The 22,496-nt window shown below is 40.8% G+C and overlaps 1 protein-coding gene across 3 annotated transcripts in view; it reads left to right on the forward strand.

Moving 5' to 3' along the window:
• msrab (methionine sulfoxide reductase Ab) overlaps positions 1 to 22,496 on the forward strand; it is a 60,429-nt gene that overhangs the window by 5,028 nt on the left and 32,905 nt on the right. The window contains exon 2 of one of the 3 annotated variants that reach the window (XM_088002909.1): positions 3,764 to 3,859. The exons of 1 other annotated variant lie outside the window; for it this stretch is intronic. In XM_088002909.1, coding sequence (XP_087859035.1) covers positions 3,764 to 3,859 — 96 coding nt within the window. Of the gene's footprint in view, positions 1 to 3,763; positions 3,860 to 14,845; positions 15,045 to 22,496 lie in introns of all 3 variants that reach the window. One more of the 3 variants, XM_088002908.1, reaches the window with a different exon arrangement.

The following is a 22,496-nucleotide window of genomic DNA, read 5'->3' on the forward strand; positions in this document are numbered from 1 at the left end:
TCTTTTCTGTTGCAAAAGTGCAAAGAAATTTCTGCCTCCGCTCAGCTGTACTTTCTCATTCCCTTTTCCTCACCTGTGATCTGTCCTCCCTGTAGGCTCAGATGCGGCTCTGCGGGTCTTTCACACGTCAGAGTGCCAGCCATGTTAATCCCACACAAATGTGCAGTCTGATTTAAAAAAATAATGTTTTCTGTGCAGATAGTACAGAAAAAGACACAAACACACACTGCAAACGGTGGCTCGCACTGAACGGCACACATACATGCACGCATGCAAATGTGGATGTGCAGCAACAAAATTTGAGGGGGGGAGAGGAAAAAAAAGTGTTGTCATCAAAGCAGGGTTCACAGCCTTCAGATGCTGTTTGGGTAAACGGAACAGAGAGACGAGAGCGGCAGAGCGAGCGAGCGAAGCTACCTTTGTTGCACCATAAAGAGAGCAGCTGCCCGGCTACCTGATCGCTACCATTCCTGCAGAACATCTTCCCCCTGAGAGCAAAACAAAGGAAGGACGCTCGTTTTTTCACGAGGACACACCAACGACGCTCCGCAATGTCCTGATGTGAGCAAAGCGCCGGACTCTACACATCGCCAGATCTCTGGAGCTCGGTACGGCTTAACCAGACCAAACCGATCTTCATCCCAGTTGGTAAAGCTGTGTCGCTATCTCCCTCTCGCCCTCCCTCCTGCTCTCCATCTCTTTACTGTTCTCTCTCGCTCTGTACACTCTGCGCATGTATCTGTACAGACCAGAGAGCAGGACCTAAATATCAACACACACACACGCACAAATCGATTTGCAAGCAGTAAAGTGTGATGGAAAGAAGGAAAAAATTCTGAATTGAAGCTTTTTATCATACAAATCACTCCAGGAAATCACTTTTTTTTTAAAACTCTTCATCACTGCAATCAGTCTCTTTTTCCGTTTTACCCTACACAATGCTACCACAAACAGAATCTTTCTTTTCTCTGATCGAATACGTCCTTCCTCTCTAAGGCTGAAGTGAAAAACAGCAGAGAAGATGGAGAGTGTGTCCTCCTTCAGGTCCTCGCTCCCGGTCTTGTTGTTGTTTGTTGCCGCTGTAGTTGTTGTGGCTGCGCCGCTCCATCTCCATCCTGTCTGGGTTCTTCTGCGTTGGGAAGACACAAGGGGTGGCGGGATAGCAAACAGGGGGGGACTGAAGGGACGGGATGCAGGCAGGTGTCACGCATGCAGTCAAGGGGGAAAGGAGGAGAAGGTAGCAGGAGGAAGAAAAAAAAAACATGGACTCAGCTAAATTCTAGCCGTTCATCGGCTTTAGGAAAAATCCATTTGGATCTGCTCAAGACAAAACCAGAAACAATGGGGAAAAAAAGCCCACGATGTAGAATATACATATATAAGCCAGGTAGGTATATATGTATGAGGATCCCAGGGAGAAGGAGGAGAACAGGGAAATAAGGGACGGACGGACGAGGAGGACAGGCGACTGGCTCACACGCAGACACAGTGCGCTGAGGAAAAGGCACGGGCTTCAATTTATGCTTTCTGGTCGACACCACCCCCCATCTCACATACATCCATACACACACACAAACACACATCTATCGAATGTCCCGCCCCTATCTGCCCCTGTCCCTATCCTGTCCCGTACTGGATGCATGGCCCAGCTGATCAGTGCACAGGGATTAGCCAACAGGGCCAGCTGGCAGGGATTACACAGGCAAAGTGGGGGGAGGTTTGCACTGGGCGGCGGGGCGGGGGGGGTAGCTGAGGGGTGAGAGGGTAGATCTAATACTGGGGGATGAGAGGAGTGGGGGGGGCTGGGGCAGTTCTCTTGTCTTGTCCTACACACACACACCTGCATATAAACACATATTAGTGCACTCACACACTTGAAGCAGATGAACGGTTTGGAGCGACCGCAGCAGAACAGAAATGAGCTGCAGGAGTGACGTCTGTAAGCTACGCATCGCATCCTCTCTTCCTGCTGCAAGCAACAACAATGCACCAAGCTGGTGAATGGGTGTTAATGTGGAGGAGGCCGCGGGGTGGGGGGGCTGACGGCAGAGGGAGGGAACCCCATGAGAGAGTGGAGCAGGGCTGACAATGCGAGGCTTTGACCCTTGACTCCTTCCCCGCTCCATCATCCGCAGCCATCAGCTGATTCTGGTAAATGGGCAGCGGCAGCAGCCCCCCCCCCCTCCCCTCGCTCTCCCTGTCAAACACACACGTGCACACCGACACGAGCCCCGCTAACGCTGCTGAATCTACCAGGGATGACCTTAGCTCTTTTTTTTTATTTTCCAGCTCCCGCTCCCTCCAGCGCACCACTGCTCTTTTCCGTCTCATGTCTCACTTCAGCACTTAGCTCATCCCGGTATTCCCGCTGCTATCACCATTCCCGTTCCTTAATAAGTGTCCACAGCTGTCGTATCCACACAGAAACAGGAGCATATTTTCATCTGGTCGTCGTTGAATCATATTGAATGAGATTTTCTTTGTCAGTGTTTTTGTAAGGCTGTGAACTTCTTCCACATTACAATGTATTTTGTCTCCACTTGTGTAGAAGTACACAAATACTTAGGTTGAAATCAATAGGTCACACATTAAAAGCCTTTCAAGAGTAAAGCTGTTGCTGTTGTTTTTTTTTTTTTACAATAAACAATGTAACATTTTGTTATGGCTGCTGATCTGATTTATTCATACATCAGTGCCACTGCTTCCTTTATTCAGTGTAGGTATTATTATTATTATCCTTCATTAAAATACAGTTAGAAAAAAAAATGGAAAGAAAAGTGAAACTTATTTTATTTCAGCCTCTGCAAAAGAATGCAGAAAAATCTTTAAAAATGTTCCTTAAACACATCAGATGTGCACAATTTATGAAACGTAGACACCGTCCATAATCTGTCACTAACTCCTCACAGTTACAGATTTGAAGCAGTAAATCAGACATCTTTTGTTTATCCGTGTGCAAACTGGGCTTCCGTCTGAGCTTTTTGTAAATATGTGTGTCAAATATATGCACAAAAATTTTAAATGCACGTACAGACCCGAGGAGCGAGCTCCTCAAAGTGCTTTCTATAGATTTAACATGACATTTTATGTGGCCTCGAAGGCTAACATGTAGATGCAGACATGCTGATGGGAGACATACATGATGTTAGGTTGGATGTTTTCCGCCTGAAATGCTCGGACACCTTGGAGCAGAGCTCCAGTGTGAAACACCAGAGAGATCCTGTTTTTGTTTGTGAAGACGAGATTATTTTTTTAAAATATTTTTCTGTTAAAGATCATTCTTTAATTCTTTAATTTTCCCTTTAATTGCATGCTATGGTGTATAAGCATAAATGGTGCTTTTTCACAAAAAGTTGAACCTTGTCCACATCAAAAACATGGCAGAACAAATATTTCTTACAGCGTTTTTTACGTCTTCGCACTTTGTCCTTAATTTTTAAAGACGAGAGTAACAAACGGGCGTGCAACCACTGCTAGCTGGCAGCTGCGAAGATCAGAAAGACTCGAAAAAAGATTTTTTTTTTTTTTTTATACACAGGGAAAAAAGAGTCAAGCGATTATATAAAGAGACAAGCCAGAAGAGACAGACAGACAGGCAGAAACAGACAGACAGGCAGGCAGGGACAAATAGGCAGTGCTCGTCTCCCACTTTGGTAATCTGATGGGGAGATTAGCAAGCAGGCAGCATTTGGGTCGGATTATCGGGTCATTAGAAAAGACTGGTGCTCCAGAGCCTCTCTCATGTGTTAATGTGGCTTTACAGGTCCTGAGCGCGGTCTGTGCAGATTGCAGAGGATGTACATGACATCGTCTCTAAACATGCAAAGAGGGCCGCATCACCCAACACTCCTCAGACCTGGTGTGTGTAACTGTATATCTGTGACATTATTTAAATGATCATTTTTTTGTCATATCTTATCTGCAATCCTCATATTTATCTAATAAAATGTTTTATATTAGTCGTCTCTAAATATCAGATTTCACTCATCCATAGAAATGTAGCATTTTTAAATAGCCTCTAAATTTGCACTTGTAATTTATTTTTATATTGCATTTGAATATTTTTTTTCTAGACAGTTTTATTTCTGATTAAAAAAATATTTACAGTTTTTAGATAAATTACAAGTGCAAGATTATTCCTAAATAAAATCATGAAAAAATACATGGGATTGAAATGTTTTTTATTGTTGTCATACATATGTGATGCTTAGTGATATACTTGTTGTAATTTATACAGAGTTTTTAAAATATATTTAGAAATCAGTTTGTTATATATTGGTCAGGATTATTGGGCTGCTCATTGATAGCTGATCAATGCTGCTGCCGTTCTCTGTGTCAGCTGTGCTGAAGCACAGTATCGTTGCAGCGCTGCGAAATTGGTCTCAGTTTCACAAGAACAGACAATGACGCCTCTGATAAGTAAGCATGCTTTATTTGTTGCGTGTGTGTGTGTGTGTGTGTGAGACTTCATGCCGAGCTTATTGTTCCAGCTTCACACCAGCCCAAACACAGATCTAATGAGCGTTAAGTGTTTGTAACTTTTCTTCCAGGATCGATCACTTTCTCCGTTAAAATCTGATCTCTGGTCCCGAAAACCTTCGCTGCTGCTGCTGCCTCTGCATACACCCTGTCCCAGTTCCCCACCCCCCATCCCCTTTTTGTCAAATAAATTGCTATGTGACCTACTTCCCATTTTGCACCATTTCGCTCGCATTCAGATATTATTGTTTGAACATGAGTGATTTGCTTTGGGGCATACGGTATCAAAGAGGGCACAATGTGCGGTATACAAAATAAGGCATGCTTTACTGTAAGTGGTTATAAATTAAATATAAAAATGTCAACTTCAGCGTGGACGGCGTTTTTGTTCCGAGTTTCATCTGTGGGTTGTTGCAGTGCTGCGGCCTCTTTTACCACTTTTTGTTTTTGAATTTTCTTGTGTGAATTGTAATTAAAATACATGGATCACATATTTTCTGATTAGCACGTTTAGTAATTCTCAGAGCAGAGAGGAAGTGTTTGTGACGGCCATGGTCAGAAAACAAGGTAAATCAATTTTGCAGCCTAGCTAAGCAGAAAGCACACTGGTAATTTTTAATAATAAGCATTGCTAATTTATTGAGGCACATTGCATTTATAACCCAGTTAGATCTGCACCAGTTGGCATCCAGTGTCTTGCCTTGACTTGTGGTGCATTTTTTTAAAAACCCTCACTTATGCGAGGATCCGGCATCCAAAATACAGTCAAGGAGTGCCGCAATAACTTGATATTATTTTTGCATTCTTATTTTAGGTTTTGTTTGTTTTTTTGGGGGAAATTTTATTTCTACCTGCATGTTTAATTTTAATTCTCAACTAAAAAAAGTCAAATATTTCTATGTGTACAGCTGCGAGTCGCTGTGTGTGTCTGTGTGTGTGAGATGAAGGTTTCTTCCTGCAGGATCCCAGTGATGGAGCGATGGCACCAGAGACCTCACTGACCCTGATTTATTGGGATCAGAATCCACATGACAGCAATTAATTTACGTCCATTAACCACATTGCTTGCTCTCTCCTTCTTGCTCTCTGAGGACGTTTTTTTGCGCAACCAGTTCGAACGCTTTTCGCTTCTCCTCTTTGACTTTTTTTTCTCCCACCCGTCAGCGGGTGAGCTTGCTTTTCGTCAGTCACTCCTACAGGTTCACCTCTACATGTAATGACTGTTATGTAGCTGCATTTTTGTTCTTTTCACAGGAAGGCAACAGAATGAGGAACTTAGGATTTGAGATATTTTAAAGGGTGTATCCACACTTTAATTAAAATTTAAAAAACATACATGGTGAAAAATGTGAATAACTTAAACACAGCTAAGCAAATTGACTAGAACTACACAAGGAATTGGATATTAACATTATAAGCTGTGCATCTTCTGATCATGCCACGACATTCTGCATTCTGTTTTATCATGAAAGCATAATTTCATTCAGGTTCTTATGCTCAAGGGCCTTTTTATTTTTCCCTTTACATTTAAGTTTCCTTATTCATCCTCACTGGCCTACATCTGCCGCCACTTCCGCTGGAACTTTAATTCTTCTTTTTTTCCAGTATCCGTCAGCCAAATTTTTTTTTTTTTTTTGGCCTTTCAACTCAAGATGGGAGACTTTGCTTGAGGGGGAATTTGCCATTTACTTTCACAGACAAAGAAAAAAAGAAAAGAAAAAGAAGGGAGCATTAGCACTTTGGCTCTTTATTTGTCTCCTTGCTTTGTGCATCTTTGCTTTTTCTTTCTCCACCTATTATAAAAGCCTTCCTCCAACTCAGGCCTTCACATCTTCACTCAGTCCTCCGGCTAGAACAGAAATCACTAAATGCATCGGGTAGCCTTGATCAGGAGCGAAGACGGAGGGATGAATTGTTTAGTTATTCTGTCCCGAACTTGAGTATAAAAAAACTCTTCATGGATGCAGACTTTCTATGTTTCACTTTGTAGAAATGAACAGATTTCTTGTTTTATTTTAGCGCATTTCTGCAGACACCTAATTTCAGATTTATTCTAACGGAGGAGACGATCAGAAAAAAAAAAAATCCTTTGCAAGCATCTCATCGCTCGGGGACAGGTTCTCCCAGTGTCTGCTGGAGGATTGGCTGAGGACGTGGTGCAGGAGGAAAAGTTGCAGTTGGCAGCACGCAGAAAGACACTGCAAAGGGAGTGGGGGTTTGCAATAAAGGATTTTAAACCAAAGCCTCTTTGGTAAAGCAGAGGAAGGGAGGTAGGGTGGAAAGAATGGGGCTGTGGGGGGAGGTGGATGGATACAGGATGACACAAGGTCCAGATTAACCCTAATCTCAGGTCTGCTGGTTTAGGTAAGGCCGGGGGACTGGAGGAGGCTGTGCCATGATGCCAGGTGGTCATGAGGAGGTTAAAGCTGGGAGAGGATGTGGAATCAGAGGGGGTGTTGCTAGGGGAGAAGAAGGAGAGCAGCAAATAGACTAAGGTTTTCAATATTTTTTGCTTTGAGCGAGCTTTTTTGCAGATTGAACTAAATTTAAAAAAACAATAACAGACAGAAACCAGAATGAGAGAAGCTGCTGTGGTCTGGGTTTGGAGTGGGGGGAGGTTATTCGGATACCAGCCCAGCGGGGGGCTGCGACAGAGGCGGCAGGGTGATTGGGTGGTTCGTGCATGGTGACAGTGGCACATGCCCCGGTGCATGGGATTAGAGGGACAGTCGGTAATCTGCTGTTTAGGCTGTATGTAGGGCAAGAGTAGCTTAGCCCAGCCGCTCTTAGCAAGGCTGGAGCGAGATGGAGAGGAAGTGGACCGGCATTATGGAGCAGCACTCATCTCACTCAAATCGCCCATCAGGTCGTTTTTTTGGTTTTTCTGCTTTTATCCACCTGCTCTCTGTCTGGCTGCTTGTTTCACATACAGCAAAGTGTAAAAGTCTTCACACCCCCTGAACATTTTCACATTTTGTCACATCATAACCAAAAACCCATAAAAATAAATTTGGCTTTTTATGATAGACCCACATAAAGACCCACAAGGAAAATGATGGATGGGTTCACATTTTTTTAGAAATGCATATTTGAGCCCCTTTAAAATCCACATCAAACCTAGTTAGAAAACACAGTCCACCGATGTGTAGCGTACAGAATAAATCAGGCTGTTCTGCAAAGGCCTCAGAGGTTTGTGACAGAAACATCATGAAGACCAAGGAACACAGCAGGCAGGTTTAAAGCAAAGTTAGGATATAAAATAATAACCAAAGCTCCAGTAAACTTCATAAAAACAGTTCTATTTATGAGCTTATAAACTCTGCAGCATTAAAATAGCATTAAAACAGCACGCCACATTTCATCAGTAATATACCTCCTATGACGTTCAGGACGCTGCAGCCTCTTCAACCAGTACTTTTTCCCAGCTGTCGTTTTCTTAGTGTTCTGCTTTAACATGAGTTTACATGGTTAAGAAAGCTGCTTCTGTGTTCTCACAAAGTAACACCTAAAATGTAATTTTAAACTAAAGTTCTACAGCTTTTTATTTCTCTTTATCACTGTTTATTACATGCTGTTTTTATTTTAATTATGTAAAGCACTTTGAAATGCCTTGCTGCTGAAATGTGCTATACAAATAAAATTTGATTGATTGATTTTATCATTTATTTGCAACAGCAGTGATGAGCATTCCAAAAAGGTCATGATCGAATCACCCAAATATATCTGATGACTAAATGTTTACAAAATCTTACTGTGGAAAAAATATATCTGCTACAAAAACAATAGCTAAAAATGCTAACATTAGCTTCTGCTCTGTTGTAATATGACCTGTTGATGATTCAACTTGTATCATATTGAAGTGCGGTTCCAGTTAATTTTGTGACAACAGAACTGACACAAAAACTGGCTCTGCCTCATACATGTAAGCTTGAAAGTCTTACATTTGAATGATTTTTAGTTGCTCTTTTCCCACCATTATCTCTCTCTCTCTCTCTCTCTCTCTCTCTCTCTCTCTCTCTCTACACACACACATTTATCTGTCCAGGGATATCGTAGCAGATCACATGACACAGATATAGCAGCCATTCTGTTTCACTTTGAACATTACTGATCTGAATGTCTTACTTCATATTTTTGGCCATCTTTAAAAAATGTATTGGAGCGTAAGAACATAAGAACAATATACCCCTTCCTAAAGAAGTTCCAATAACTAGCTCTTCATTAGGAGCCTAATCTATTTATACGTTGCATGTGTTTTTGTTTTATTTCATTATGTTGAGAAGTCTACAGTTTCCATGGAGAGTACTTTCATTGCTAAACTGCAGACCTTGATGATCCTTGTGGTATTAAGTTTTGAGAGCACTCCAAATTTGAGTTAAAGTTTAAATATTGACAATAATTCAAGAGTCACTTCATAAATCGAATTAATTATTTGAACTGCTGACATAACAAATGCAAAACTAAGTTTAAAACGTTATGCTACATGAAAGTGAAAAACTAATTGGAAGTCTGTCCTCAGAAGCATAGGAAAGCTAAGCATGCACTGCATAGACTCAGTGTCAAATGAGAGGAATGCACACACAAGTATGAGAGCATGCAGTGTGTAATCACTTTCAAACACAAGAGGTTGTGACAGCTTTCTTCTGTAGAGTGGAAACATTTCAGAAGTGACAGTAATACACTTCACTTAAGTTCAAAGTCGTGTTATATTTAAGAATATTTCAGAGGCAGTAATAATGTTACTGTGTTTTTTGTTATTTTTGCTTCATTTTAGTCTTACATTGATCAAATGGTTAATCAGTGGAGCAACGGGACAAGCTCTGGGAAACATTTATATTACAAAAGCTTTTCAATTATCCAACAAAAAGTCCCATTTCTGACTCCTCTAGTTTCAAATTCTTCACATGTCTGAGGGCCAGTTTGACGGTTCAGAGGTCGGAGCAGTGAGCTAACAGGACAGAAGGAAAATGGTTTGAATCACAGTAGTTATTCAAACCCCACTCACATGCAGTGGTGGGTGGTTTTTCCCCAGATCCGTCAAATTCCTGCAGTCCAAAATTAAGCACTAGGATATTCTAAGTGAACAATTGTGTTTCTGAGTTGGTTTGGTGGGTTGGGTGCGTCTTTCTGGACTATATTTGTCCACTTATCTTCTTTAAAATAGACGCCTTGATAGATTTCCGGTGTTAAACCGATTTAGATTGCAGGCAGGCCGTTGAAGAAGTCAACCAAAAGAAACCCATTTCCTGAAGATGAATAAAACTGCAAAGAAATTTAAAGCAATGCCTATCAGAGCTCTGCTAAATCCATCAACTGTAAATCTACCAAGGCATGGATGTCCACCTAAGCAGACAGACCAGACAGGAGAGCACTAATCAGAGAAAAAGACATGAGGTTGCAATGGTATCTTACCAGTCTTTACAGGAGGAGCTGCAGAAATCCACCTCCTTCCAAGTAATTGCTGTGTCCCATACATAGCTTTATCACAACTAGACAACGTATGTTCCTCCAGAGCTGTGGGTCCCTGCAGCTCCTTTTCTGACTCAGTCTTTCAGTTTGAGAGGACGGTCATGTCTTTGTAGGTCTGCATTTGGTCCATCCCATCTCTATCATATACATGTGCAAAAAATGAGGTACAGTTTTTATTAAGCCAGAAAATCTCAGGGCTCATGCTTTCTTAAATTACTATTTATATTGAGTAAACTTGTCTTTGTTCAAATTCTAAATTTATTCAGATTTTATGAGCACAATAAAAAAATTCTCCCCTTGTATCTATAAAAGAGACGTTCATATAAATCAACTTGTTAACATGTCACTGTTTGCTGCATCATGATTTTCACTTTGTTACATTGTGTTGGGTCTCTAAAGTGAGAGAAAAATGAGATTCTGCTATAGCCGAATGACCTATGCAGAGAATATATTTGCTGCAAATTCTTGGAAATGCACCACTGTCCAAACCACCCTCACCTTTCCAAGTCATTCAAACTGGCCTCCATCTCTTCCCATTCTGCAATAAGCCGACTGATTTATGGCAAGTGAACTCAAGCACAGGCAGGCATATGAATGAAAATTTGTCAAGTTTGCTTTTCCCACTCTGGTCTGTGAATACTGCCAGAGAACCACATTGAAGCAGCAGCTTCAGCAGAGCAATCAAAGCCTTTGTTTTTTTCTCACCAGCCCACAATCCCACCTGCTTTGGCGAGACGAAAAGAGTCCTTTAAAAACACAGAGGCGGCATGATTTATTATTCTAATTAGTCTAAGTGAGACTTTTAAAAAGCCACAATTACACTAAACAAGCAAAGCAGTTTCCAGGTTGACGACCCCTTCTTCTGGTCAGTTCTGGTAAGAAGCTTGCATCCACTCTTTAACTGCAGGAATGTTAATTTCAACTTTTAATGACTTACTTTAACTTTTCTTTTTGGAAGCTGGATGGATATTCAAACTACAATTTCAGGGATGATTTTAAGCAAGAATTGTGTTCACAAGTCTGAATTTACTGTTGATTTTCATAAATCCACAGGGTCAAAATTCTGCATTGTAAAAACAAAGGTGCCAACTTTGCCATTGTATGCATTTTAAGTTCTGGATGTAACTTATTTACTCACCTGAAACAACATCAAATTGAATTTAAACATCACTGGTACTGGAGAAAAATCACCTTAAGTTCAAATTAAGCTGTCTGTAGCATTAGCTTTGGATTAATGTTCCATCCAAACACCCAACTGGTCCAAGTTCACAACATCAAACTCTAGATTTGCTCTAGAAATAGGAAAAAAAATGTAGGTAGTCTCCTTTCTTTCTAAATTTGTGACAGCCAAACAAACCCACAGCATGATGCTACCTCCACCATGTGACAACTGATACTGTGTTCTAAGTTTTGAAAGTCTTCTCTTGACTCGTATAAACTTATTTCTTGACATTTTGGCTAAACAAGTCAATCTTTGTCCCTTTTTGATCATAAAACCTTTCTCCAGAAACATTTTGGTTTGTCCATGCGTGCAGCTGCAAGTTTCATTCAAACTTGATTTCATCTGAGGGTGAGAGTTTGGAGAAGATGTTTGAAATTTGGATACAGATGGTGATCCAATAGGTCCAAACCTGATGAAAACTTATTGAGTACTCTTAAAAGAAGGGTCCGTCTTAGGAGATCAACCAGTTTAATGGAGCCAAAACAAGTTGAAATCCATCCAGAATGATGCCAGAAATTTGTTAGAAATTTGCTAGAAAAAATGTCTGGATTTTCTTTTCTTGCTTGAAGGTATTAAAAAAAAACATTCATGCGTGAATGCTAATATTTGAGTCTATATCATTTTGACACATTATGTATGGGAAAAAATGTTAAACTTAGACCTGTCCACCAATTTCTTGTTTTTCATATTTATTATAGTTTTTCATTTTAAAAAACATTCCACCCTGGAAAAGTAAAAGTTCAAATAAATCATTAAAAGTTTTGAAATTGATACCAGTGACTGTATTTTGAGACATATAAAGAGTCTGTCTAAGCAGTGCTTTATGTCTCCATGAAGTGAATTTAAACAAGCATGTCAGCTTACAGTGCATACGGCAGGTATGTGACCTGGCTAACCAAGTGTCTCCCATCAAACCCGGGGCTTAACAAAGAGTGATACCCTGCTAAAGTCTGCCGCAGTGTTTAATTCCAGGTCATTTCATAATCTCTTTGATAATCGCATCTGCACATCTCTCCGCATTCACTGTCTGACAATCAAACAGCTGCAAGCTGGCATGCTCGCTAAATCTTCCGCTACAACACACCAGCTATACAGTCAAATATATGCATGCAACCACTCCATGCATGCATGTCTGCACAAGTGCTTGTAAGAAAGCGTGTACGTATGCTCATGTGCACAAAAGCGCTCAAGCACACACATATCCACTCCTACATTCATTTGATCACAGAAATTCCTTCAAATTAAAGTAGATCCTTCTAAAATCACAACTCTGCAGAGGTTACAGAAATGATATTGATTGATTTTTAAGTGGGAAGCGTGTTTTTAGAAGCAGAGAAGAATGGGGAGAAGAAGAACACACTGTGTCTACTGTATTTATGTAGTGTCTTCACATCCCTTTGGTCCTCTGTACCTCATCCCTTCTCCTCTTCCCACACCGCCTCTCCAAACTCACAGTTACACCCCAATCATCCGGCATCAACAGGCATGTGAACCTAGCACTTGGTTCATCTCTCCTTCTGCCTTCCGCTCTTACTCTGCCTGCTCTGTTTTCATCTGTGTGCTTCCACTCTCCTAGCTTTCGGGTAATTACCTGGCATTTGCATTGCAAAGTCCCTCTGTTCAGCATTCAGCTCCTCCACAGGTGACTGAGCTTCATTTCTCTGGCAGATAAGAGAGGGGAGAAAGGAAGACAGGGAGGAGGGAAGGGTTGTAGAGGAGGCTGTGATGTTATTTTGGCTTGCAGAATATGGGAACAATGCCCTGAGTACTTCTTTTTTGTTGTTCTCATTGACTGAATCAGAGAACAAGGAATGATACTTTATGCTCCCACTGACAAACAATTATCATCATTACCGTCCCATCGCTAGGTCTTCCTGAAGTTCAAGTTGAAAGCAGTGGAGAACTGTACCTTTAAAAGACTTTGATAGAAAATGTCATTCTTTGATATTCAGTTTTATTTACCCACTTATATATTTTTTTATGTGAAAACATAGTGAGATAAGTTTGATTCACAATACCAAAGTACTTGGCTAAATCAATAACGAAGCTGTAGAAGTTGCACAGATGATTCACTGCGGCGGGCCCTGAAGGGAAACACTGAAGAATTAATTAATGAATTTGGTTTTAGATTACTTAGAAAAAATATTTAGAATACTTGAGTTTTCTTCAAGAATCATAGTTATATATTATCATAAATGAAAATCTTCCAGTAGAGCCAAGATGGTTTCCAGTATCCATATTAATTCATATTTAGTGTTTAAACTATTAAAACAGGCATTTATAAGTGTTTTAAAGGGGCTCTCAAGTATTCACAGAGCTATTGATGGACAGTTGTGGTCCCTAAGTGCCCTGCATAATATATTTAATAATCCAATAGTGTCTTCACAGGTCTGCCTAAAAACAATCAATCAGACAGCTGCTGCTGATCCAGAACGCTGCTGTTTGTGTTCTCACTAAAACCAGGAAGTGAGAGCACATCAACCCAGTTTAAAGTCCTTCCACCCTGAGAGAATAGACTTTAGTTAGTTAGTTTATAAATCACTGAACGGCTCAGCACAAAAACATATTAAAGATCTGCTCTGGGAAGATCAACCTTCCAGACCTCTCAGGTTTTCTGGATCTGGTCTGCTTCGCCTCCCCAGAACCAGGATCAAACGCAACATTCAGCTTTATGTGCCACAATAAACTTCCCAAAAACTGTGAAACAGCTGAAACACTGAGTCCTTTTAAATGGAGACTAAAAACCCACCTGCTTAGAGTTGCTTTTGAACAATAATAAATGAAACATTGATCAACATATTTGATGTGTTGATGATTTTAACAAATTCACTTCACAAAATGTAATGTGTGTTATTGGCTTTCACAATTGGTGACTGTATCGTGTGTTTATTGATCAGTTTTTAATGTTTTCACAGTGTAAAGCACTTTGAAGGCCATGCTGCTGCTGAAATGTGCTTTACAAATAAACTTGACTGATTGATAGTATATATAATGTAGACATACCACTTTCATTAGCTACCGAAGTGATTGATATCAAGCTTTCTGTTGAACACATTTCATTTGGAAATGTTTCCTCTCAGTAATTTATATTTTAACTGTTATGTATTTGTGTTTATTTTTTACTCTTTGAAACACCAGAATTTGCATAGTTTTATAATTTTGTCTGCCGATTTTTTAAAATATATTATTTACTCACTCTTGATCAAATGCATATTTACTTTTTCTTGTTTCTTTGATGGCTGCTTCACTGTTTTGTTGAGTAAAATTGTAAGTAGTGCTACTCTGACTTGAGGACAGTTTTTGGTTTACTCTCACCACTTCTGCTGGTGTCTAATGAAAACATCCAGTTACCAAAACTTGCACAGACCATTAAGACTGGTACTTTATACATCCATACTTTAACCTGCTCCACCAGAAGCACCTCCCACAAAACGGCAGCAGATAATTGGCGAGTGCTCATTTGCATGCTGAATGTGGTGGATATTTATTTAAATTTAATTTCGTTCCCGCACACGGTGCTCTGCAGGCTTTTGTGCCAAAGTCATATTAACCCCTTGACTAGTTAATATGCATCGCACGACGTGGCCCACGTGCCATGAATATTCATCCTGATGGCGTTTTTTTTTTTTCCCCTTTCCGGTGTCGCTCCCTCCCGTCCTCGCCGTTTAACGTAAGTCCGTGATGGGGGCCGTTATGAAACCTTCCCGGAAGGCTCCGCCGTGCTCGGCCTGGTTTCCACAGACACTCAGAAAGTGCGCAGGGCTGCTGCTGGTGTACGTGTCGCTGCTCGCCGCTGACAGAATGACCGATAAGACCGAGCTGCCGAGCAGAGAGCGGGCTCTGAAGGGAAGGGAGGAGAGGATGGTCGTAGCAGGTAAATTGCAGAGTAACGTAAGTTTATAAAAGTTTAAACGAATCGTGGAGTCGGATTTTTTTTCTGGAGCCACGTCTGCTGAAACTAATAAAGCTTTGTTATGTAACGTTGAAAAAAGAAAGACCCACACACACACTGACTGTAGAAGAACTGAGGTTCAAAATAATGCAAGGAAACAACTTCATCTATATTTTTTCTCCCAGAATTTTATAATATTTTTATTTATACCTAAATCATAATGGAAAGCTCTGCTGATTCATTTGCAGCAACAGATGGGCATGACATCATAAACTGATAGCACTTTAATCACCAACTCACTGGATACAAATTAGTTTAACCAAGATTCTCTAAATATAAACTCCTAAATAGAACACACAGATCAGGCATAACATTATGACCATCTGCTGCACTAGTATGCTATGCAAACCTATAGGCAAAATAGGTTTGTTTTAAAGGAAAAATCAACTCTTCAAAACTCTGGCTTTGTGGCAGAGTGAATTATCCTGCTGAAAGGAGCTACACCCATCCATGCAGGGTCCTATCCAGACTGTACAGGTTTCCAGTCCATCACAGACAAACAGTAAAAGCACATGTGGAAGGGTAAGGTAAATTTCGAGTGGCATACTGGGAGGAAGTCAAGCCATCCTCCCAAAAGATGTCCAGCTGCCACATGTTTTCCAGGTAAACAATTCATGCACGCCCAACAATCTACTTGATGTAAAAGAACCAAGCCACCTTCCTCCATTGCTTCATGGTCAAAGGTTTTAAGATGCTTTCATCCAAGTGTCTAGTCATCACAATTTGGTCCTTGTGAAACTCATGCAAATTTCTAATAACACGGACTAAACGTTCAGGACAGTTATCACTTTTAGTATTTCACCCACTAGCAGATGGCATGTAGAGATGATCATATCATGGGTCATAATGTTATGCCTGAATGGTGGTCTATATTGCTTGTCAGGGGAAGCTAGAAATGCAGTTTTCTTATTTTAGAAAAGCGGTGAAATGTCAGTTTTAATGGGTTAGCCCAGCCTGATACAGTTAGTGACTCGGGTTGAAAACATAAAAAACCTCAACATTTCTAAAACCTCCCATCAAAACAAGATATCCAAAGGTGGAAGCAACAGAAAATAACATTTCCTAAAATGTATTAGACAACAGTTCCTCCAAACAATCGAGGTCAGACTCCTGATGACTGTGTCCAACTCAGTGGAATATGATCCTCATAAAAACACAGAAAAAGATTTAGTTGCACTCAGTATGAACAGATTCAGCCAAATTTCAGGGTTATTTTTTTCCATAAAGGTTAAAGAAACATCCAGAGTAATGATCCAAATGAATCGGTAAAAGACAAATCATAACCGAGGATCACTCATTTTAAGTTCTAAACTAACTAAGATTGTTAGTTTTCTGGTTAAAATTGCTGTTTTTAATGTTTTATTATTAAAAAATTACCTGTGTTCATGAATTAAAAAGACATGTATTCTGGAAACAAAACGTGAACTGAAACCACGTTGATTTGGTCAGCCTGCAGCCTCTGCTGATGAACTTGTGATGTAAAACAACATATTTCAGTTCAAAGGTCTTAAAATCAAATGCTTCACTGAGCAACTCTAACAGTATATAAGTATCAGAGCTCTTCAACGATAAACCCAGCATTGTAGTTAAATAACCAGGATGTGATTACATATAAACAGTTCAAACTCTGGTACACTCACTGCTACCTGTCTGTGTAGATATAAAACAGTTTGGATGCAAACAATCACAAATAAGACTTTTAGTTTTGTGCAGGTGAGTTTAAAACAAACTGGTGCATGATTGTGATGTGAAAATAGTATGTGGTTTTAACATGTTTTACAGATGAAAGTCTTAAGAAGCATGGCATTCATCAGTATTCTGGGCTCTTTATGCTGATAAGCCTAAATTAAATTAAATCCAGTTCACATATGGGTCATTTAATCTCAGTATAATTCATGTTCTGTGTGATAAGTCAGTGATCAGGTTGTCAAAAAGTTTGGTTGTGACCTGACCAAATGTGGAAAGATATGCAGAGTGAAACTTTTGTTGAATTTCTGTTTATACGAGTAGCTGTAACGTGTGTCCTGAAATTAAACTGGGCACACAGTGATGGTGATTCACACATCTTTGAATCAACGGTAACTTCTAAAATTCTTGTCCAAAGTTAACCTTGGCAACCAACATGTATTGTAAAGTCTTTTGAGCCAAAGCTCTAACCTTTGGACACTGATAAACTCTTTTTCAGTGGTTGTAAGAGCCTGCTGGGTTGTTTGCTGTTAGTAGTTGCTGTCAACAGTTTTATTACTTGGCTGATCGCAGTGTGACACTTTCATTCACCTGCTCGGGTTTCTCTTATGAAACAGGATGGCCCGTTATGAGAAACATTATGCAATCTGAGTCGGCTGCTTGCATTTGTCACCTGTTCAGACACTTGCGTCCGCTAAGTGCATTGTGGGAGCCAGGCGTGAGTGCATAGGAGGAAGAGGTACTATAGCATCCAGGGGCCCATCTGGGCATTATGCGCATGAAGGCTCCACCCCGTCGTAAGTTGCCTCTCCGTCTGTCGAAGCAGCTCGGAGACACTGCATGGCAGAAATCTGTTCCTCCCCTTTCACCATGGGGGTGGCAGTTTAGATGAGGATGGGGTTTTTGTCTCCAGTGTGTGTGTGTGTGTGTCGTATCTCTGTGGTCCTCCAAGCAGTAATGATTTAAGGAGTGTCTTCATATGTGCCCAGTTCAGTCCCAGCCCTGCGGACCTCAGAGCAGACACCATTTTATTCCTCTCTGCATCGAACAGGACTCCTTTTCAGATTAACCTTTTGCCCTGGCACCCTGATAAAGTTACTCCTTCTTCCTGGTTCTGTTTCCTGTTGCCCTGCATTCCCTCCCTCACTGTGGTCTGTGTGATGTAGTCTGTGACCTTGGCAGGAATTATCCAATGGCAGATTGCTACATGGTAGGGGCACAGTAGCTATTATTTTGAGTCAGGGCAGGATAGACTGCCAATATTTCTTCTAAACAGGATGGGGGGGGAGGCAAGCCGACTGAAATCAATTTCTGCTACGTGTTTCACTGTAACTGTTATAAACAGATTCATGGCAATGATATATTGCCAGTATTGTTTCACAGCTCTCTCTAGATGCCCTTTCTGTTTTTATTCAGTTTGTGAGGAATGACAAAGTGGTGATGCAAGTTTACAAATAGGCAAATGTGAGCCAAATAAAAAAGGATTTGCTCCGTGTGGAGGAGGGTTTCCTAAAATGTAAGTTTTTGTTCTGACATTGATCTTGGAAAACCATTCAATCAAAAACATGGGTGAATAAAAAAAAATCACATTCAAGAATCTAACTCCATACACAGAAATGGAGCATTCGCATTGTGACCTATAGTTGGGACTTCAATTTACAGTTCTGGTCAGAAGTTCATCCATCTTATTCCAGTCACTTTCTGCAATCGGTTATGTGAAATATGCCTTTAGCATGATGTGGTCAACCCCATGCTTGGAAGTTGGTGCAAGGCTTTTAGGTTAAAAGGCCTCAGCAGGAACACTTTATGTTCTTTGTCTTGAAGACAAAAGTGGAGCTTAATTGTGTTGATTCTTTGATACTTTGTCTTTTAGTTTCTATACTTTGGACCACAAATTAATATGAATATGAATCTGATTTTGGAGCTGGTACTTTTCAGTCCGTGTTGATGTTAAAAACTGGCTTTGGTTTGGACAGAGACACAGCTGTTCCAGTTGTTTCCTGCTCAGGTTTTAGTCACTTGAGTCTTGGTGTCTGCAAGCGTCAAACCAGTCAAGCCACTGGGAATTCCAACTGGACAGTGCCTCCAAACACACATTGATCCTTGGAAGTCTGCTGTCTGTTCTAAATAACTATAGGCTCATTGCCAAGCTACTTGTAAAGGCCAAACTTCTCAATTTCCTTGCTAGTGATCATTTAATGGGGCTTTTAATTATCAACTAGGTTGTATTTGACTTCTAGTCTGGGTTTAGAAAAAGGAAACATGGCACAATAACAGAAGCTCTTAAAGATATTAATGATTTTATCCATTATAATAACACACACTGTGCTGCCCTCTCTGCTGACCTCTCTAAGGCTTACAGTCCCACTCATTGCAAATGCATAATTTAGCAGATCTGTCCACAGAAACTGTCCACTGGTTGGAGCATTATTTGGCAGACAGAACACATTGTGTACTAATGGCAATGCAGCTAAATACCTGCAGTGGTCTTCTCGGGGCTCCCATTTTTGGAGACTTGGACCTCATCCGTGTCTGCCTTGGATCCTGGGGGCCACACTTCTTCCTTATAAACCTTATAAATACAAGCATGCAAACACACACAAGTCTGGATTCAGGTGTTCAGATAAATTGGGCTGTGGTTGCCACTAAATACATCGTTTAGTTAGTATTGTGTGCTTTTCAGTGATATTGCTGTTTTATATATGCATGTTGTTGCTTTCTTGGTGTTGGTTTTTCTCTCTTTCTGCAGATGCATACACATCTGGTATGTCTTCTTGTCTTCTCTCGATCCGTCTCCCTAGGCCTGTCATAATAACAAATTTTACCGCACAATAAATTGTCCCAGTAGTTATTGCAATTTATGATAATATTATAGTTTTGATACCATTTTCAAGTAATTTATTGATAATAGCATAATAATGCCAGTTTGCTCCCTCCCAGATAAATAAACTTTTTTAATGCTTAACACTGGAACTAAAAAATATTTTCCAAAATAAAACACACAACAAAAAAGGAAAAAAATAGGAATAAAAACCACACACAACAGAAGCAATAATTCAAACTGATTATGATGTCTGTGTAAATGAAATTGCCCTAACATATTAACCATCAGAGTAGAAATTATTGACCTCATTTCTATTTATAATATGATGAATTCATTAACTGCTTATTGCGACAGATTTACTTCTACCTCTCCTCTATTTTTATTTCCTGCTTTTCTATTTATGTTTTATCCAACCTCTATTTCTTTCTTTTCCCCCTTTCTTTTCTGTGTCAGAGTCCATCGGATTTGAAATGAACCCAGATCACTTTATAATAATATAATATATTAGGACTGGGCTATAATACAATAACGATATCGATCTCGATAGTCACATGATCAATATTAGTAGAAAATACATCCAATAGAATTCTGATATGCATCATGGATGTGGACCCAATAAATCTGTAACAACTGTACGGCGCTGCCATCATGTCAATATGAATCAAAATCTCTTTGCCACTAATAATTAGGCAAAAGAGGGCCCAGTCAGATACAAGCAAGGTGTACCTAATATAGTGGCCAGAGTGTGTATGTTTAAGTGTGTCACAAAATTCTCTGGGTTGTTTGAAGGCCACTCTCATTAGTTCCTTAATTTACCTCCTTTTGTTGAGTAAAACCAGATCTCGGTCTTCCCCCCGTCTTGCTGCCCCCCTCGCCCCACTCTTTTCTCGCCCCTTCCCTTCCTCCCATCCAGCAGAGGGTAGTTGGCACCAGTATAAAGCATCAGCCTCCTCCGACGACTCGTGCCTGACTCCTTGCCAACCTGTGCGCAACTAGAAAGAGGAATGGCAAGAGGGAGGGAAGGGAAAGAGAAAGAGAGGATTTTTGGAAGGAAACAAACCGAGCTGTCTGGAAATCAACCCAACGTCACCAGTTTGGCATGCTGGGATGGTACCTCTCCCGTGTCTCTGTGTGAGGAGGCAGCAGCGCTTGGACTTCAGTTGTGCGGGTGAGAAACACAAGGACCATAGGTTGAATCTGAAGTTATCAAAGGCTAAAAAAAATCCACCACAAGACTTCAAACTGGGTGTTTGTTTTCCGCTGAGCACCAGATTGTTGCCCCTGAACAGTAGTCACCTTGATTCAAGCAGAATGGCAGGGCGTCCGGTCCAACGTTTTGGTTCTGATCCAGCCGCCTACAGCAGCTAGGCTTAAAGCAACAAAAGGTGACCAAAGGATTTTGCTTCATTCCTTACATGGCGTACACTGTGATCTGCACTTTCCAGATATCTGCAAAAACAAAGGTGTGCTAAAGAAGTTAAGCCTGGATCCCATCCAAAACAGGAAAAAAATCTTTTCATGAGTCCTTTCCACATTTTCAGCCTGTTAACTTATTTTGTAAACCCAGGCAATCCCCCTCCCTGCTTGTTTTTTGTCGTCTTCTTTTCTTTCTTTTGCTGGCATGGTAAGGCAGCGTAGTGAGGGTATTCAGCCGGGTTCTTTCTCGATGCGTGTGTGTAAGATGGGGTAATTCTTGCAGAGTGGGGTGTGAGAAGGAGGGTGTGTTGGACCGGGCACAATGAAAAGCGCTAGCCTGGCACCAACTGGACCTCTGCCAGCTCCTCCACAGGAAAAAATAAACACAACAGCGGTTGGTGCACCAACAGTTGTGCTGCAGGTTGCATGCACGTCACCATGCAAGTGATTGTAAGAGCAAAGTGCGGTGGTGTGAGGAAGCGAGTGTGAAGTAATGATGGAGAGCAGCTGAAACACGCGGATATCATGTCAACAGGTTCTTAGCTAACTCGCCTTTTCTTTATTGTATATTTTCTTGTTTGTGTTTATTTTCTCGGTGTTCTCACTTACATGAAGTGCTTCGTCTCTTTATGAGGTGTCTGAAGGTTTGGTTGTCTGAAAGCCAGGCGAGTCTTTTGCTTCCTCACCGGAACTTTAATCTGTTGCTTCTAACTGGCGATTTACTTCTTTTTATCGTTTTGGCAGGCGGATATCTCCTCCTCCGACTATTCTTTCCTCTCCTCCTACTCCTTTATCTCACACTTAACTCCCTCTCACTCTCTCATTTTACCTCTCGAAGTCATTTGGCAACTCCAGGGGGTGATATCTAGGAGACGGTGAAAATGGTAGAAGACGATTTCTTCTGTTCTTCCACCGTCTCAAGTCGTCCAATGAGACGGAGAAGATTTAGCATGTCCGTCACATGGATGTGCTTTGATTCTGCTTTGATTCTGCAGCCGACTGTGCTTGTGAGCGTGACCTGGCAGCGCCAAATAACCTCCTGCTAAAAATAAAAAAATAAAAACACAGAATTGCCGCTCAATAGGAGTCCACGATGCGGCTGCCTGGGGGCATCCAGGCCTCCGTGACATTTTAGTCCTTCATGTGTCTGCAATCTGTTACTGCACAGAAAACCAAACGATTTTGTGAAATATCAAAAAATGCCCCAATACAACAAGACTTGTATTATCTGCTCAAGCGTTGCAGTGGCCCCTTGCTTCCTTTTTTCTTCAAAAGACCTTATCTTTAGAGTCCCAGCATGGGAAAACATTTTCTTTTCAGTGCTTCAGTGTGGTCTGTCTTTATCGTAATCTCCTCTAAGTCTGAAGCAAACTGCAGGTAGCTAATGGTCTTTGGCCTTTTGTCACAGCTAAGGATCATCCCAGGCCTATCTAGGAAATGAACTATTC

This window comes from Poecilia mexicana, unplaced genomic scaffold (assembly GCF_051168715.1).
Source record: "Poecilia mexicana isolate PSO_F unplaced genomic scaffold, ASM5116871v1 scaffold_22, whole genome shotgun sequence".
Lineage (NCBI taxonomy): Eukaryota > Metazoa > Chordata > Actinopteri > Cyprinodontiformes > Poeciliidae > Poecilia > Poecilia mexicana.